This window comes from Notamacropus eugenii, chromosome 1, assembly GCF_028372415.1.
Source record: "Notamacropus eugenii isolate mMacEug1 chromosome 1, mMacEug1.pri_v2, whole genome shotgun sequence".
NCBI classification, from domain to species: domain Eukaryota; kingdom Metazoa; phylum Chordata; class Mammalia; order Diprotodontia; family Macropodidae; genus Notamacropus; species Notamacropus eugenii.
Genome location: NC_092872.1, coordinates 40946110 through 40966091, shown reverse-complemented (window position 1 = coordinate 40966091; position 19982 = coordinate 40946110). Strand labels below are relative to the sequence as shown.

Genomic DNA, 19982 nt, shown 5'->3' with positions numbered 1-19982 from the left:
CACTAGAGCTGGGTCTATACAACTTGCCTCTGAACCTTAGGCTCTCTCCCCACATCTATACATAAGCATCAAAGAAAAGGACAATTAACATCTGAGTCATCTAATTTTCTATCTCCCTTCATATAATATTTTGTACATAGTAGGCATTTAATAAATGCTTTTTGGCCAAGTAATTTTTTATTAAACCTATAGTAAGCAGGACCCTGGAAATGTAAAGATGAATGAGATACATCCCATTCCTCAAGGTGCAGACAAGTGACAGTAACATCAGAGTGTGAAGAAGGAGAGACACATTATTGTGGGAGACAGAAACATGGGTGCTTTTACTATGGCTATGTTGACACATACAAAACAGAGGAGAATACAAAAGCAATTAATTGGATAATTTAGTAGTCCATCTCTTTCATAAAAACACTTTCTCCAGGACTATGCACACTTCAGATACAAGTTTTGATTTTTGTATGCAAGTCCAAAACAGAACTCATCTTGCAGCCCAAACTTACCCCTTTCCTAACCTTACTATTTCTGCCATCTTTCCAGTCGCCCAGGTTTGTGACCTCAAGAGTTATCTTCTGCTTTTTCCTCCTTCCTCTTGTCCTCCAAGTTTTATTGATCTGACCACCACACTATCATTCTCATCCACAGCTTTCTGTCCACTCACAGCACAATCAACTTAGTTCAGGCCCTTATTGTCTTTCTCTTGAAATATTCAGCAACACCATCTCCAAGATGACCAAGATGTGCATGCTGTGCCTTACTCCCGACAAGCTCTACTTCATCCTGTCTGACTAGGTGGCCAATGGTGGGGTCAGCATGTGGTGCAAGCTGGGCCAGGTGAGGACCCCCGCCCGCAGCTGGTTCAAACTCATCCCTTGAGTAACTTAAAGAAGCCTATTCATTGAATGGGTGTATCTCACTCAAAGTGAGAATGTGATACGACCTTAGCCTGAAAGGGCCTGGGTCTCCCATTGCATCCTGGGCCATCTCCAGTCATCCTGATGAATATCTGGTCACTAGATCCAGGAGGATCTGGTCACTAGGCCCAGGAGGAGAAAGTGAGGCTGGTGACTTTGCACAACCCTCTCTCACTCAAATCAAAGTCAACTGCCAGTCATGTTATCAGTTTGATGTTATGGTCCTCTTTGAAAATGAAGGACAAAACACAACAATGGCCTGTAGTCTGCTTTTTTCATTTCCAGTTTTGCCCCCTCCAATCACACACACACACACACACACACACACACACACATACACACATACACATACACACATAACACACAACGCACATAGTCCTGACCATGTTACTCCCAGCTTCAAAGCTCCAGTGGTTCTCTCTTGCCTCTAGGCTCCAATACAAACTTCTTAGATGTTCAAAGTCTTTGGTTCCATCATGCCTTTTCAGTATTATTACATTTTAATCCCCTTCAAACATTCTATGTTCTAGCCAAACCAATCTACTTACTATTTCTCATACATGATATTTTATGGTGCAGGGGAGAGAGTATTGAATTTAAAGGGCTAAACATCTCAGGACCAGAGTTGAAATTCTAGCTGTTCCCCTTACTGTGCTTGGGGCAAATCATGTACTCTCTCTGAATCTCAGCCCCCTTATCTGTAAAATGAGGTAGCTTGACTAGTTGATGTTTAAGGTCCCTTTCAACTTCAGATCTATGATACTGTGATAGCCATATGCATACTTTGGTACATGCCATCTGTCCTTCATGTCTGGAATGTACTCCTCTGGATGCACTCACTTCTATCTCTTAGAATTCCCAGCTTTTTTCAAAGTTCAGCAAGAAAGCCAACTCCTACATTCCAGATCCCCTTACCTGCTAGGAAAGTCCCCCTGGTTAACTTGTTTCTCCCTCCACCCTAGCACAACATAAGCTTTGAGAACAGAGATTTTTTTCTTTGTATCTCCAATAACTAATATTGTGTCCAGAACACGGCCCTCAATAAAAGCTTTTATTAATTAATTACAGTTATATGCAATGATTTTATGTAGGTGTAGGGAGTTTCCTGTCCTTTGAATTATCCAGATAATCTTCCTAATCCTGTTGGGGGGAGGACAGCCCTTAAAATGCTCTGTTCCTAAATGCAAGAATATATGTTCTCTGTGTGTTCAATTTCAGTGGATTTTATGTGACCTGAGATTAAGTATAATGGTCTGTGCACAAAATTCCAGTGACCATAAAACCAAGTGAGGGGATGGGGCTAGAAGTGGGGGAAGGAGAATCAGAGTCAACCAAGAAAGAAGCAAACATCCAGTGATTGGTTGATCAGTGAGAACCCTAAGATCTTATATGCCCAGGGTGTGTCATTTTGGAACACAAGCTTGAGCCTGGACCATGGATCTGAGGGTGGCAAGCAAAGGCTGATCTTCTTTGTTCTATTAAAATGATTTGACACAATGGCCTCATTACTAGTAAGCCAGATGTCGTTGATGTGTCATTTTGACATTCCCTCCACCCATTACTCCTCCTATTCCTGTTCACTCCATTACACTGTCCCCAAAACAACAGTCCCTTGTGTTTACAAGGAAAATCACAGTTGCAAATATAGGGATTACAAAATGCAGTCTGACATGGCCCTGATCTGTCCATAAAATTCAAATGAAGTAGCCACTTAAACAGAATAATTTCAAAAGTACTTAATTTGCTTGTAAGAACACTAGCCTTTAGAGTCAGAGATTTATAATTTCTGGACATAAGGCAGGCAGTTGTTTTCTGGAGTGATGACACCAGCTTCCAAACAAAAAGAAATGTTTATAAAATACAATAAAAATTCTAACTATGGGCTCTAAGCACTTCCCTTTTAGGATCTGGTTCTTACCTAAAGTAACTGGCAGCGCAAGGCCTGGTTATCCTTGTCACAAACCAATGGAAACTCCCTTTTCTATTTAGCAGAACTTTGTTTGAATTCCCAGTAAGAAAACCCAGTGGAAGACCATAAATGGCTATGTAGGACAGGTTGGTTTTGAGGAAATCAGGCAAACATAAACATTTGAAACACCCAAATGTGAATTGTATTATTTTTCTGTGACTTACTAATCTCTATTTTACTAAAATTGGACATACAGAGAACATATATTCTTGCATTTAAGAACAGAGCATTGTAAGAGCTGTCACCCCACCAACAGGAATCAGAGTCACCATTTCTGGTTGTGGGTGACCCCATGGAGGTATCTTATTATAAATGAGGGACTCTAGATAATATGACTTGTCATCCAGGGCCTAACACTGTGAAATAATGAAAAGTGCCCTTACTGGCTAAGGATCTTATTGGCTAGGAGCTTATTCATCAGTACATATACAAAAGGGGGCAGCTTGCCTCATACCTCTTCCCATTCTTTACGGCTGTGAATTGTGTAGGGCTGTTGAACTTCTCTGGAGAGATGGACAGTAGAGAGATGACTGGCCCCACTGCTCTGCCCAGCTTCCATATGGCTGTAGGTACATTACAGCTAAACTATACCCAAAGCTTCCACATAGTTGCTTGGAAACAGGAATGGTGATGCTCCATGGAGGGAATGGGGTGGAGAAAAGTGTTGGTACCTACTATAATAAGGTCATACATGTAGAGGAAATTGAAGCCCAGAAAGGTGAAGGAGATTGCTAATAAATGGCAGACCCATCATATGACCCCAGTCGAATCCCATCCAATCCATGAAGTATTTATTAAGCATCCACTAGTGGTAAGGCAAAGGGGCATAACAATCAGATTTGGCCTTGGAGTCAGGAAGACCCTTGATCAAGTCCCAGATCTACCACATCTGATGTATGAACTTGGGAAGGTCACTTCTCAATGCCCCAGGTAGCTCTCTCAAGCTAAGTTGGAGGGAAGGTGCCAATAGTCACTGGGACATCTTCTTCACACTTGGATGAAATCATGGGAACATTTAGGAAAAAAAAATGTATAAGGCACTATCCTAGGTGCTAGGGATATAGAAAACAATCTCCAAATAGTCCCTATCTTTGAGGATCTTTTGTCTGCAAATCCAGACGCTGCACTGCTGCTCTTCCTAGGAAGTTTTATTCTTCTAAACACTCTTTCTTTATATATATATAAATTTTATTATTTTCAGTGTTCTACAATCACTACCATATAACTTAGATTTTTCCCTCTCCCTCCCCCCCCGCTTCTCCCTTTCCCCCTTCCTCCCTGAGACAGCATACAATTTTATATAGGTTCTACACATACATTCCTATTAAATACACTTTCACTATAGTCATACTGTATAGAAGAATTAAAATGAATGGGAGAAATCATATAACAAACCAAAACATAATACAAAAGAAAATGATCTGCTACATTCAGCGATTGAATTCCATAGTTCTTTCTCTGAATGTGGAAGGCATTTTGCCTTAAAAGACGATTGGGAATTGTTTTAAGTCCTTGCATTGCAATGAAGTTCCAAGTCTACCAAAAAAAACTCTTGCACACTGTGGTCACTGCTGTGCACAAAGTTCTCCTGGTTCTGCTCCTTTCACTCAGCACCAGATCATATAAGTCCTTCCAGTCCTCTCTGAAGTCTTCTTGTTCATCATTTCTTATGGCACAATAGTACTCCATTACATTCATATACCATAATTTATTCAGCCATTTCCTAATCGATGGACATCCCCTTGATTTACAGTTTTTGGCAACTACAAAGAGTGCTGCTATAAATATTTTTGTACATGTGGGACCCTTTCCCATTTTTATGATCTCTTGGGGATATAAACACTCTTTCTTAATACACTTTCATTATGCAATTCTTAACACACATTCTTAACACACACATTATATAATTTCATTAACACAATAGGGAAAATGAGTCAATATGCTATAGGAGGTAAGTGCTAGGAAGCCCCTTTAAAATAATCTAATTCAATTCCATTGTGATTTAGATGGAGAAATTAAAGTCCAGATGGATTTCTCTAAGGTCATACACTATCTTAGAGGACTAACAGAGATTAGAACCCAGGCATTTAAAAAGTGACCTCTCTTGGTTTCAGTTTCAAGTCCAGAGTCAGGATAGGACAGCTCAGGGTTGAGATTGCTTGCCTCAGGAAATCTGAATTTCTTATGTAACAGTGTCCATCCTATGGAATGTATATGGAGATGGGCCTATACTCTGGCCACTTAAAGGGATATATATATATATATATATATACACATATATACTCATTTTCCATTTCAGTTTCTGGCCACAGATCAGGAAAAAAAAAATAAAAATAACCAAACATCAAAAGAGAAAACCAAACAAATCCTGAAATTTAACTTCCAAGATTTCCAGGAAAAGCATTAGCTTAAAGTTCCTTAACTGATTTTCAGAAATGTAAAGGACTGAAGGCAGAGTCAATATGGTGGAGTAAAGAAAGGGACTCATTCTACCTTTCCCAAATTCCCCTCCAAACAACTCTAAAATAATGCCTCAAAATGAATTTTAGAGTGGCAAAACCATTAAAAGGACATGGTGAAACACTATTTTAGCCCAAGACAATTTAGTAGGTTAGCAGGAAAGGTCTATATCACTGGATTAAGAGGAGGGTACAGTCCAAAGCACACCCACCTGGCAAGCCATCAGTAAGGCCCCAGGTCCCTGCACAATGCAGCCAGTTATAGGCTATGCCTCACAAGGCCAAGCCAGTAGCCAGCCTTGGGGACAACTGAATCCATGGCAGTGAGTTCCAGAGCTCTCACCCTATAGATGGTAAGGGTGTTGCACAACTGTTCAAAAGATTATAAGGGCCACTTACACTAGGTGCAGGATTCTTTTGCATAGCCCACACTTTTGGTTCTGCTTCTCAGTCTCAGGGTGAGAAGGAGCACTAGAACTCTAGAGATCCCAGCTGCAGGGGAGCAGAAACCCTGATCACAGTTCCAAGGCAGAAAATGGTACTATGAATGCTTATAAATTCAGTTCTTATAAATCAGAGTACAGATCAGGAGAGCAATAACCACAACTCTACTTCAATCATACTGCCTCAGAAGAACTGAAAACTTACAGACTCCCTGAACTAGCTCTGACAACAACAGAACAAAAAACCTGAAGCTTCAGACAATGCCCCTTCTACTTCGGGAGCAGAGCCCAACTTTAACAAATAGTTAAAAGGCAAGACACAGGCTAGAAAAAAATGAGCAAACAACAACAGAAAAGAACCTGACAAAGTCTCATTCTCTCAGCTAAGCTTTAGTCTCCATGTCAAACATTGCCTTTTGTAAATTTCCAGCTTAGTGTTCAATATACATCTCAAGCACAGCAGATCCAAAACAAAACTCGCTATCACTGCTTTCTCACATACCCCTTTTTCAAATTCTGGTATATCTGTCAAGTGCACCACTACCTTTCTAGTCACCCAGGTTCAAAACCTTTGTGATCCTCCATTCCTTATAAGTGAAATGAGGACACTGAGAAGACTTCTCATAATAAAATATGGGGAATATTGTATTTTCCAAATAAAATTTCTTTTCCATAAGGCCTCTCTCTCTGGATCCCTGATTTCCAGGAATCCAGGGCTCCTCTCCCTTCTCTCTGATAGTGCTGTGGACTGTAGCCAAAACTTGGAAGTTAATCAAGTCTCTCTTTGTTTGATACTATGGCCATAACAGCTAAGTTCCCTCTCTCCCCCACCTCACCCTTTTTTTTTTTTTTTACTTTAGTTATAGAATAGCCATATCAGCAGTTACTTAGGTATTAGATAAGGAAGTGTGTTGGGATAGGTGAATATTTCCCAGGATTTGTCTAGTTTTTCTGCACTTAGACTGCAAGTCTGCCTTCCAGCCAATGGAGACATGGGATAGTGGGGGGAGGGATTCTCTACGTTAAGGATATATGATGGTGTTTTATCCTCTGTAAGTTGCCTCCTTCGATTAGCCTCTTCCTGGTGGAGGGACGCCCCTTTCTCATGAGAATTGAATAAAATAGTTTCTGTTCTTATCTCGAGAAGCCTCTTAATTTATTTAAAATTTTGGGTAAGGATCTTTTAACCCACACACTTACTTTCATCTGTCTCATATATCTAGTCAATTGCCAAATCTTGCCATCTCTGTATTTATACAGCCACCATCTTACTTCCAACCCTCAACACCTCTCACTACTGAATTGTAATAACCTCCTCACTGGTCTTTGACTCAAGTCTCTCCCCACTCCAATCCATCTTCCATTAGGCTGCCAAAGTGAATTTCCCAAAATGAAGGTCTGATCCAGGTCACTTTCCTTCTCAGCAAACTCCAGAGGCTCCCTGTAAAAGCAAGGACCTGAGCATATATGGAAGGGCAGTTTCTTAGATCTACTTTTTTAAAAGTAAAGCAACTTTTGAGGGGTCAACAATCACTTTAATCAAACACATATGCCAACAAAGAAAGTACAAGCAGAGAAATAAAGACCAACAGACTGCTCCAACTATCTGACCATTTTATACATACATAGCTACCAGAGAGAAGCACCAACACCCGGGTGTTCAAAATTGGGGGAGTGGAGGGGCTGCTTAGCGGCTGCCCAGAGTCTCATTTGGCCAAACTCTTCCAAAGAGTAAACCCCAAAGTAAAATCTCACCTCAGATTATTTATACACTTTTCAGAGCCTGAGGGCACAACCTACCCTCTGACCCAGTGCCTCAATAGAAATTAACAGAAGGTATTGAGGCCTATTAATGGACAGGGAAGATCTTTAACTCCTCCCTCCACCCACCATTAACCTTACATTAACATTACAATCAATTTAACTTTTACAAATAAATGGAAATTCCTCTGGCTATCCTTTAAAGCCCTTTGCAGCCTGACCCCAACCTACTGTTCTAAACTTTTTTATATTTTATGTATATTTATATAAATTATATGTATTTATAATATTTATATTCTATAGATACATATAATATAACATAATTATATGTAATTTATAATACATACTATAGTATACATAATTTGTATATATTATAAATGTATTATATAAAATTATAAGTATATTTATTTATTTTTACGATTCCTCTTCACATACTCTATGGTCCAGCCTAACTGGCCTTCTTAATGCTACTCAATATTTTGTCTTTTGTCTCTGTGCTTTTTTCTGGTTACCTCCTATGACTAGAATGTACTGCTTCTTCTCAGAATCCTTTGTCTGTGCTGTCTTCTACATGAACACCTTTGGGAGTCTCCTTAGCTACTAGTGCCCTCCTCCCAAAAATTGTCAGTGGATCTGAGGTTCAGAGCTGGAAGAGACTATAGAGAATCTGCCTTATCTAACCCCTTATTTTATAGATGACATGTCTGAAGTCATCCAGTACTCAATATCAAAGCCAGGATTGAATTTTGATCCTCTGATGGCAAGTCCAGTACCATCTTTCTTGTAAATAAATATTTCGATACACACACACAGACACAGACACAGACACACACACACACACACACACCACATATATACACACACATATTATTTGACTTAGATTATAAATTCCTCCAGTGCAGGAAATATTTCTCTCTTATCTTGTATCCCCCACTGACTGTCACAGAACCTGGTACATAGTAGGCACTTAACCAATGCTAATTGTTTAATTTATTGTTCACAAGTAGTTAGCACAGTGTCTTGACTATGGTAGATGCCAAATGAATGCTGACTGATTAAGAAAAAAATCACTGAAAATCTTAGTGCCTTGTCAGACCAGTTCTTTGCGGTCACAGGAGGGTACTGGAGTGAATTGTAAATTTGCCACCTGGGTAGGGATTAGGGTGCTGAGAACACACCAGCCTGAATTGGGGAGAAGAGGAGTGCTGGAGGGCAACTGTGGGACTTTACACAGAAAACCATGGTGAAACAAATCATTATAAAGAGAGTAGACCAACCACTATGCACTAGGAGATCCTCTCCTGTCCATAACCATATTTATTAGCTATATTTAAGTGATGTGCCTGGGTGGGAGGTAGCCCAGTCAATGCAGTATGGGGGCTTTTTCCATAACTGCTTATTAAAATAGCTTATTTAATCATTATGGGAAATGAACATGAGAAGGATCTGAGATTTCATTAATAGAGAAAACTTCAAGTACAAGAACTCTACCCAGGTAGACTGCAACCCACTCAGGGCTTAATTCATATTAATTTTTCTTATTAGTTCCTAGCAAAGTTGCCAGGAGTAGTACAGGTTGAAGGACTTAACCCAGAGATACAAAGAATCTCACGATTTCAGCTTTGAGAGAAATCTTAGTTGTTATCTACCCTCTTCCTATGGCCCCTGCCCCAAGAATCCTTCTTTTAACACACTTCAAAAGTGGTGTATGCTTGAAGAGCTTACCAGAGGAGGAACCCACTCATCTTTCCCACATAACTGGTCGAGTGTCAGGAGCTGGATTTGAATCCAGGGAAGCATTCTATCCACCCTACTTTGCCACCTACATGTTTGATAATTAAAGTTGCAAGAGTATATTAGATAGTCTCTACTTGTGTGTGTGTGTGTGTGTGTGTGTGTGTGTGTGTATGTTATCCTTACTCTGTAGAATTGCTGGAATTCATTAAGATTTACATAAGTAAGTTATTCTAGGTGATTGTGTACAGTGATCTGCACTGATTTCATACACTCATTTCTAATCTCCTTGGAGCAGGCAATTATTCCTTAGTCCTCTGTGAGCATTTAGAACAGCATTATTGAGCTTAATGTAATTATTCATGTAAATGATGATTAACAATGATAATAAAAGAAACATCCTAGCACATCTTGATTGGCTCACTTGCTCAGTGACTACTCATTTCACAGGGTTCTTGGTATCTAACTATTTCCTTGTTGGTGAAGAAATCCATCTTCCTACACCATGATATTGTATTGTGATTACAAACAGGAGTTCGAACGTGGACTTAGCCCATTTCCACACAATCCCCAAATTCTTAGCAGTGGTTTTTCCTTTGAGCTTACTGACATTATTTCACAACAAAGCATCCGTAGTTGTGACTAAATTTCCCTTGGGAGAGGATTCTGTTTATTATCTCCATAACTTGCTTAAAAAAACACACACATTCCAACATTCAGTTCATGGTAGATTTTGAGAAACAAGATGGGTCATCACTTCTGTTTCCAAAATGGCTCTTTCTTGGAAATCAGAAGTCAGAACCTGATGTAAGCAGCTGATGGAGCACGAAGTTATTTAAAGGCATACCTGCTACTTCATTCCTATTTAAATATTAATGTTGGTTGATTTACATGAATTTGAAAGCTACTTCTGCTAAAAGCCAGAGAAACCATTTACAAATCATTTTGTTCAAAAAGATGTTGGCCACGAAATCCTTTCTTTCTTGACGGAGCCAATTTAAACTGAGCTGACAAGTTTAAGACTACACGTCGAGACAGAAAAATGTCACCATTGTTTTGGTAGCAGATTGAATGGAGGGTTCAGTGGCTGTAGCTACAGCTCTTTAAATCATGAGAAGGCAGGTTATGAACTGCAGGAGACAGAGACTAACAGGGAAGGCTCCTGCTCCCCATAGCTACATGATATATATCAAATGGCTCAGGCTGGAGAAAGCACTCCATGGTATTCTCCTTAATGAAATCTAATGACTTGACCTTGCCTGATTGAAAGTTTTGTGTTGGCTACTGGGAAACTTTAGAGAAGGAGAAAAAAGACAGGAGTGAGCAGTGAAAGAGTAGTTTTCAGAGGAAAGATTTCAGTTGTCTGGGAGTAAACTGAGATCATGGTTAACAGACTTTGGCTAGGAATGGTGAAGACAGAGAACATTATTGTCCCTTCAACAGGAAGGATGATCTTTCAAGGACTCAAGTCAAGGAGTGATTATTAAGTACCTACAATACAGCAGGCACCATGCCAAGCACTGGGGATAACAAAGAGCCACAAACAACCTCTGCCTTCATGGAGCTCAGAATCAAATGGATTCACAGAGATCTGTAGGATCACAGAGCATAGGAGCATCAGTTTAGAGCTAGGAGGGACCTTGGCAACCATCTATTCCAACTCTCATTTTCCAGAGGACGAAACTGAGCCCTAAAGAGTGGCTTGAGCACAATTACACAGCTTGTAAGTTACAAAGTGAGGATTTGAACTCATGCCAACTCCAGTTTACTTCCTATTGTATCAAACTGCTACCCAAAGGTACTTACTCCGTTTAATCACTATAAAATGAAAGAGAAAACAAATGAAGGTCTTCAAAAAATAGCTTACTGTGGTAGTTATTTGTCCTGGCTGATAGAAGCTGGGATCCTAGAATTTACATCTGGGAAGGATCTCAGACATCCTAAAATCATAGGATCATAGATTTGGAGCTGGAAAGGTTCTAGATAATCTAGTTCAACTCCTTAGTTTTACAGATGAGGAAACTGAGTGCCCAACTTAAATAACTTGCCCAAAGTTACACAGTAGTCTGAAAGACCTTAGTTCAAATCCACCCTCTGATACTTACTAACTGTATGATCATTGAAAAGTTAACTCTTCCTTTTTTAAAAACCTCATTAAATTATCAACCTCATGGGATTGCTGTGAAACTCAAACGATATATGTAAAGTGCTTTGCAAATCTTGAAGTGCTATATAAATGTCAGCTATTATTATTTCTTACAGAATTATAGTAGATCAGGGGAATATGTTCTGGAGTTTTATTTTTAGAGTAAAAAAAAAAAAGAACTGAATCTTATGCCATAAAATAGTATTGAAAGTCTCCCAGTGATGTCCCAGGAGAGGAAGAATGTATTTAAAATGGCACAGAGGAAGCTGAGATCTGAGAAGGGACGTGTTCTTTATCTAGCCAGCTTCTAATCTGTACATGAGTCAAAGGAATATTCCTTCAGTCTTTTCATAGAGTTGAAATTCCCTCCTCATTTACTCAGGTCTTTTTTTTTTTCAATTTTTTAAGCATAAAGAAAAAAAAGGTCTTTCTGTAATTACACTTCAGTGAAGCGATTGGTACTCTATTTAAATAGAATATGAATCATGTCCTGTGTGGCCATTATATTTTTAAAGAAATGTACCAAAGTGAGTAAAAAGAATGTATCAGGCTCAAACCCAAAGCAAAGGTGATCTGCAGATTTTCAGAAATTCAGGTGGCTTCCTAAGGTAGACAATGTTCAAGGAGAGCAAGGCAAAATTGGACCAGACTAAAAAGGCAACGGGGCATCACAGATTAGGAGTCAGGAGGCCTGGGTTCAAGTCCTCAGTCCGATGCTCATTCACTTTGTGACCTTGGACAAAATCATGTACTCTCTGCAGATTTCCACATCTGCAAATTGAGGAAGATGGACCAAATTTCTAAGAGTCTTTGTAGTTTTAAAAATTTTCTCTACTCTTATTTTACTGATAAGGAAACTGAGATACAGGAAGGTGAAGAGGTGCAAGGATTTGCCCAAAATCCCACAAGGAAAATGCAAAGTAGCAGAATTCAATTTTGAGCCCAGGTCTTCAGACAACAGACTAAGTGCATTTTCAATTTTGCCATATTGCTTCATATATGATCATAGATTTAGAGCAGAAGCAGACTTTAAAGAATATCTAATATAAATCTCTTATTCTACAAAAGGGGAAACTGAGGCTGAGGGAAGGGAGTTTCTCAAGGTCCCACAGCTAGTTAGCACAGTTTTGCATTTTTGTTCTACGTAATTAAATAGAGCTGAAGGGAACTTTAAGTTGAGTTCTGGTCTTGAGGAACTCACTGGGTGAGGAAACTTAATGGTATATATATGAATCTTTTTGAAATGTGCATTTCATCAAACACTTCTTTAAAAAGCTGTTAATGGAACACCAGCTTGGCTTAGTTTCTAAATCAGTCACCACTAATGCAGATGTCACACTTATCTCAAGGGTGACTTCATACCTTAGACTCAGCCAGACGATTGATGCTGCCCTTTGCCTCGGTTCTCCTCTTTTAAAAATGGCAATAACATTACTTCTTGACCTCCATCTACTATGGAGAACTGTGAGGGCATCTGAGTCAGATGCCATCAGAACTCTGAGATGATGATTGATTAAGTCAGGAACTCCTTGGAAGACACACTTACGAGAACACAGGGATGCTTTCAGATAGCAACACTGGCACTGATTGAACCCTGTGGGCTTTCATTTAGTTATAGTTGTATGCTATTGTCATGATCTTGCTAAACAACCTTGGGCTGGTTTTATCCTTCTGGAGCCTTAGTTTCCTTGTTTGTTAAGTAAGGAGATTGGTCTAGTGGATCTCTAAGATTCCTTCTATCTTCAGATCCTGGGGTTACTGATATCAAACAAAGCATAAAATGAGGATATCTGATTGCCAGAAAATATCTGCCACTGTCATGGAGGATGTCTGTCCTATGCAGAGATCAAATGGATGATGGTTTCCCAAGAAATGGTAAGATCATCCAGTTGTTCCTATTTATAAATGTCTTGGGGTATCAATGTAAAAATATTCATCAAGCATTTATTATGTGCCATGTCATGGGTCAAATGTTAGAGATACAAACAAAAGAGCAGATAGTTCCTGTCCTCAAGTGGCCTACATTTTAATTGGGGAGACAACATATAGGAATAGGGTGACCAGGGAAGAACACTTTAGCTTGGAAAGTTATCAGGATACCTTCTCAGTGATTCCAGCTTCCCTATCATCCATCTTCTTATCAATATAGGCAATCATTCCTAGGCCTCATGATGGAGCATGGGCTACCTTCTGCCCAACGAATGGGGCCAGAAGCCGATATACTCCATCAAAGAGTGATGACAGAGCTAATATGATCATTGCTCCCAGCTCCAGTCCTGGAGGTTCAGGGAGAAGATGAAAGGATACTTGTGTACTGGAGGTGACTGGAGACTAGAGGGTAATCAAGACCCTTAGTATCAAAAAATTTCCTCAATTTAAGCTTCGATGTATAAGTTAATATTCTTTTACTTTTTTATTGTTTATTTGTTTTAGTACTTAAGGCTGAAATAAAAAAATGAAAAGTCAGAACTAAAATAAAATTAAATATATGAAGAAAAAAAAGGTTTCCTCAGTGAAATCTACAAACATTCAAAAGAGTAACTTACCAAACTACACAGAAAGAAAAAAAGATGATGAATTGTCTGTTGCTTAACCAGAGGTCAGCAAACCATGGTTCCTGGACCAAAGTTGGGCTAAGAATGGTTAGCTTAAGGACTGTACAAAACCAGGTTGTAGACCAGCTATGACCCACAGGCTGTAGTTTACTGACTCCTCACCTAATGTGACCATTGATTTAGAACATAAGAGCACTTATATCTTGGAAAGGCACTGCAAATAGACATGAGTTCCAATCATAATTGAGCAGGAAGAAGAGAATGGGATGCCTGCCTTTGATCACACATTCAATGATCCCCAACACCTCTGTCACACACAAAAAATCTCATCTGTTTACCACCGGTATTTAGGAGATGCTTATGCCAGCAAAGCATAAAATAATACAATTTCAATGAATCAACATTGAGGGTGATTAAAAGAGCAAGGAAGACACCCATGATGGACATTAGAAGGCTGCAGTTCATTAACCAGAGTGGTCCAGAACAAAGAGTGTCCTGACGCTTTAATGAGATAATAGATGTAAAGTACTTTGCAAATTTTAAAGCACTATAAAAAATTCCAGTTATCATTATTATTAATATATTATAATTATGATTATGATCAGCCTATACTTACCAGGCTCTGGTCCAGTGATGATTTCATTCACTGAACTTTCTACTACACTGCTCTTGAGTTTAAACAATGATTATAGAGTAACATAAGGGTGTGCTTTTAAATGTTTAACAACCAGGCTCTGCAAATATATGTGTATGCACATATACATACACATATATGTTTGAATATACATTTTCTATATACATATATATAATTACATACACACTTTTAAGTTTGCTCTATTATTAACACTTTCTTAAGTACGGACAATCACAAATCAAAAAATCAAACCGTGATTTATGAAGATTATCACTTTCTGCAATGTAAATGCTCACATTGATGATTTAATAATTGAGTTGCAAAAGCAGTTTAGATCTGGCTAGAACCTAGATTTTCTGACTAACATTCCAGTATTCTGTCTAATTATTTAATTAAAAATCATGGGAGCTATATAGGAAAATTTGAATGTTTCTCAGTAAGCCCCCATTATGGTTTAAGACCGACAATTCAAGTCAGGAGTACCAAAATTAAAATGGACTTGACATGAAGAAGGATCACAGGTTTATAGCCAGAAGTGATCTCAGACCCTCTAGTCCAACAGCTCTATTTAACAGTTGAAGGAACTGATTACCGGAGAGGTTAAGTGATTGTCTAAGATCACACAGAGGTTGGATTTGAGCCCCTCTCCTCACACGTGTCATCTAGTGCTCTTTCCTCATACCCCATTGCCTGCATCTGACCCAAGATGAGATGAGTAAAAAACAAGACAGGCCAACCAACCTAACACTCTGCTCTGCAGAGGCAGGTACAGAGAAGACTCTATTAGGGAGTTCTCTGCCTTGTTCTGCAGTATTGAGGTTCCCTTGTGAGAGAAGGTTGTTGCAGATACTGATAAGACAGAGGATGCAGCCTGCATCCTCACCTACTCCCTCTTACTGAACCCACTTGCCCATTTATTTTGTCCTCTTGGCAGAGCCAAATATCTAGCTGATGACTCAGCTTTATCTACCACTCTTTCTTAGGCTGCAGGGTCCATCCCAGTTTTAGAGGGGGCAGGCTTCCTTCAGCATCTTTGTTTTTCTCCTGGTTCACTTACAAACTTTTGGAAGCAGAGTGTAACTATACATAAATAACATTGTGATGGAGAAACCTAGGGGAAAGGGGGCCAGAAGGCCCTGTTCTATGGACTTCTTTTTGAAGGCTCAGAGATAATGCCACCTCATTTTCAAGTCTGCAAAATACAGAGGAATTCCAAAGTTTTTTTTATTTTTATACATATCACTGCAAAGGAAGGTCACAAGAAACTGAAGCACAACCTTCCTCTTCTGATTCAAATGTATTCTGAGGATGCAGGGGCAATTTTACCACCACAATAAAGCTTTTTCAAATGAAGATACTATAATTTTCTATTTCTTTTTTCCTTACCATGGACATGGATGCCATTTGGTTGAAAGGAAGAATTTGTTACTGGCTGGTATGACTTCAAGTGTGATCCTGCTGACTGTTGAACATGGGAAGGTGATGGTCTCTGCATGACTGAAGTGGGGGCTGGCATTCTCCGGGGGCTGATATGGTGGGGAGATGGAGCAGAAGGGGCAAACCTAAGGAAACAATCAGAAAAAACATGGAAGCAACATAAGATGGCTGGAGCAAAGGTTAAATTATTTAAAAAAAAACAAAACTTTTGAGGCAAAATGTTTGTTAGCTGATCACAAACCAAGGTTTAGGAAAGAGAAGGACAATACACTCTTAACAAATATACTGGTATTATTTGGTTTTTATCCTTTCTTTCCCTCCCCTGAGCTTCTCATTTCACTCACATCTTAACTATGATTATTAAACAAACCAGTTAAGGAGAGAAAAAACAAACAAACAAACCCCACAGTTACATGTGGGTTTGTTAAGTCTTTCAAACTTGATTTCAAACATTTGGAGGTTGGCGAAGCTCAGAGCACATTTTGCCAGGCCCCCTTTTTCTGCTAATTTTTAAATCCATTTGTATTTTAAGGGAAATTTAATCCATATGTTTCTGATTCATTTACACTTAGCTCATCAAAATTTTGTTTTGTAAGACACATGTGATGTCCAAGAAGTGTTACAGGGTTTTGGTATGACGGTTTAATCCTTTTCAAACAATGCATTTCCCTTTGCCAAGAGTAAATTGACTTAAACCTCAGAAGGGTCAAGTATGGTTTGAAATGCAAAGCCCTAGAGGCTGAAGTGGGTTCTGTGCTTGGCACAAAGCACTCCCTTGGCTCAAACAGAAACAGAATGGGAAACCATCTTTTGCAGCTCCTTATGCCAATCATGTTTGTTCTGAAGGGTAGAAAGGGAGGGAATGAATGTTTATAACAACTCATTACCTAGCACTTTAGAATTTATAATGTACTTTCTTTTCAACAGCACTGTGAGGTAGGTAACAAATATTATTTTTGTTTATCATATCTTATTTTCCCTCAATTACGGGTTAAAACGGTCTTTAAACATTTTTTTAAGTATTGAGTTTCAAACCTACCACCTCCCCTTCCCACTTCCCTGAGGTAGTAAGTAATCAGATATAGGTTATACATGTACAATCATATAAAACATTTCCATAGTAGTTATCTTTATATAAGAAGTCTTTAAAAAAAAGAAAGTGAAAAATGGCAAGCTTCAATCTTCTTTCAGACAATATCAGTTCTTTCTCTGGAGGTGGATAGTATGCTTCATCATGAGTCCTTTGGAAATGTCTTGGATTATTATATTGCTGAGAATAGCTATATCATTCACAGTTATTCATCGTACAATATTGCTGTTACTGTGTACAACACTTTCCTGGTTCTGCCCATTTCACTTTGTGTCAGTTCATGTAAGTCTTTCCAGGTTTTTTTCTGAAATCCTCCTGCTTGTCATTTCTTATAGCACAATAATATTCCGTCACAATCACATAACACAACTTGCTTAGCATTCCCCAATTGATGGGCATCCTTTTGATTTTCAATTCTTAGCCACCACAAAAAAAGAGCAAGCATAAATATGATTAACATCAATTTATGGTTGAGGAAGCTAAGGTTCAGAGAGGTTGTGTTTTATCTGGGATACATAAGGGAAGGTATATTTTTATCTTGTAATATCGTGTAGTAAGAAAACTAAAAGGAAGCTTTCAATACAGATGAATTCTCTTAAATTTGAAGGGGGGCATACTTTCTAGAACAGTATGAAAGCTAAACAAAATTTATATGGTGTCTTAAGGTTTGCAAAGCCCTTTATCTCATTTGAGACACACAAAAGACTTGTGATGTAGGTGTTGTAATTACCCACAACTCACAGAAAAACCCATTGAATTAGAGAGCCTTTTTTGGAGTCTTAGCTACTAAATGTTAGAGGAAGATTTGAACTAAGGTCTTCCTAGACCATAATTAAGTGCTCTATCTACTATGCCACCTAGTTGGCTATCAATGGAACATTTAGAAAGAGGTCTTCACTCCACAATGGTACCTAGCAATGTAAAAATAAGAATATCCAGGCATTTTGGCACCAGCCAGCACTTCCGGGTACTCAGGCATCAGTGGGACCCATCTCACAAGTCCATAATAGTCTTTAGCCATAACACCATTCCCAGCTCATAGTCTCAGTTCCTGTCTGTTTGTCAATAGGAGAATAGAGGAAGGGAATGGATATAGAATGGTGAGCACTAGTGCCCTGGCAAAGCCATAGCCTGGAAAATACCTTAGGTAGGTTCTGCTCCCTTTTTGGCCTTTCCAAGGGATATTTCCAATCCATCTAAATATCCGAAGAGATGTAAATTTGGGTATCAAACTGAGGAAACAAATCAATTCTGTTTGGCAATCTGGATTTGGTTTCACCCCCACCCTCCACCCCACACATACACACTTCTTTTCTTGAACAACCATGAAATTCAATGCTTACCAAGTAATTACTTGTAGAAGGCAGCGTGCTGGTGTACTCATCACAAAGATTAAAAAAAAAGCACAGTCATCCTTAAACTTACAGTCTACTGAGTGGGGAGTGGGGAGGGATACAACACCTGTAAATATAAGTCTAAATCAAGGAAGAATGGAAAAAGGGAACTGGAGCAATCCAGCAAGGGACTCTGGGAAACTGAGGAGCCAGAGGGTGCTAGGACGAGGGGAAGGTGGAGCAACATCTGGCACATAGTAGGTATTTAAGAAAGGCTAATTGACTGACTGGGAGAAATAGAACCTAAGCTGAATCACGAAGGAAGAAGATTTAACACTAGGGAGGGAGGAGACGGGGGCACAGTGGGAAAGGAGTACATTACAGATATGGTGGTTGGGAAACATTCAGCTTTCACAATAAATGCAAAGAGATTAAAGATGAAAAATGAAACTGAAGAACCGCTTGCAGTCTAGTTTGAGTGGAATGTAGAGTCTATGAAAGGGAACAACGTGGAGTAAAGCTGGGAAAGCAGAATGGAGTCAGATTGTAAAGGGCCCTGAATGCTAGGCTGAGGAATTTGCTTCATTTCTATAGGTATTAGGACATTACTGAAGACTTTAGAGCAGGGGAGTGACATGTGCCTTAGGAAGATTACATTAGTAGCTGTGAGAAATACAGACAAGATAGAGAAGAGGTTAGAGACAGAGAATCCAATTTGGAGACTATTATAATAGTCTAATAATTCTAAAAGCTGAAAAATTTACCTGATTCTGAAAATCTGGGCCTGACTCCTAGATCAAAATCAATTAAGTCCTAATAAATGAACAGTGGTCCTAAGTTTACCAGAAGTGCAACTTAACAAATTACCAACTTTTCAACTAGTTGTTCTTCCACCCTTTTAGACACAGATTGTGGAACTAGCATCCCTTATCTGATTATGTCATTAACTTCTTTGTAATAAATCAATTTACCGCTCTCTGCCTTTTAAAGTCCACATCTCAAAAGGATGACACTCCAAACTGAGATCTCTTTTCTGTCCTGCCCTGCCTTCTTCCCTTCCCCTTCCTTTTCCTCTCTTCTCCTTCTTTCTCCTCTGCTCTCCTGTCTTCTTCTCCCCTCCATCTTCCCTATTGGAACAGCTTAGTTGAGACACGATGTAAAACTAGTCTGACCTTCTATTGGGGTGCAATATAGATGAGTTAAGAAACAACAGAGAGACAAAGAATATTGGACTAGATAACTTGAAAGTTCCCTCACCGCTCTTAAGATATGCGATTTCAGTGGACAGAGGCAGTTGTTAAAGTGTAGCAAGTGCTGTATTAAGCTACCTAGTTTACTGATGGTTTCCACTGCTACTTCTTTTAAAGAAAACATTAATTGAAGATTTCTTGCCAGGTAAATATTTTTTTTCGGAGGCTATTATCCTTTCAATAGATATTGCACTGAGAAGAAGTGTTAAAAGAATTTGGTAAACAAGTACAGGACTGAGAATATCATTTCCAAGGA

At 39.0% G+C, this 19982-nt stretch overlaps 1 protein-coding gene across 2 annotated transcripts in view; it reads right to left on the bottom strand.

Annotated features, from left to right (window-relative positions):
• The window catches only part of GLIS3 (GLIS family zinc finger 3), a 592145-nt gene that overhangs the window by 25833 nt on the left and 546330 nt on the right, over nucleotides 1-19982 (bottom strand). For both annotated transcript variants that reach the window (XM_072597414.1, XM_072597422.1), the window contains one exon: nucleotides 16002-16177. In XM_072597414.1, the coding sequence (XP_072453515.1) occupies nucleotides 16002-16177 (176 nt within the window). The remainder of the gene's footprint in view (nucleotides 1-16001; nucleotides 16178-19982) is intronic.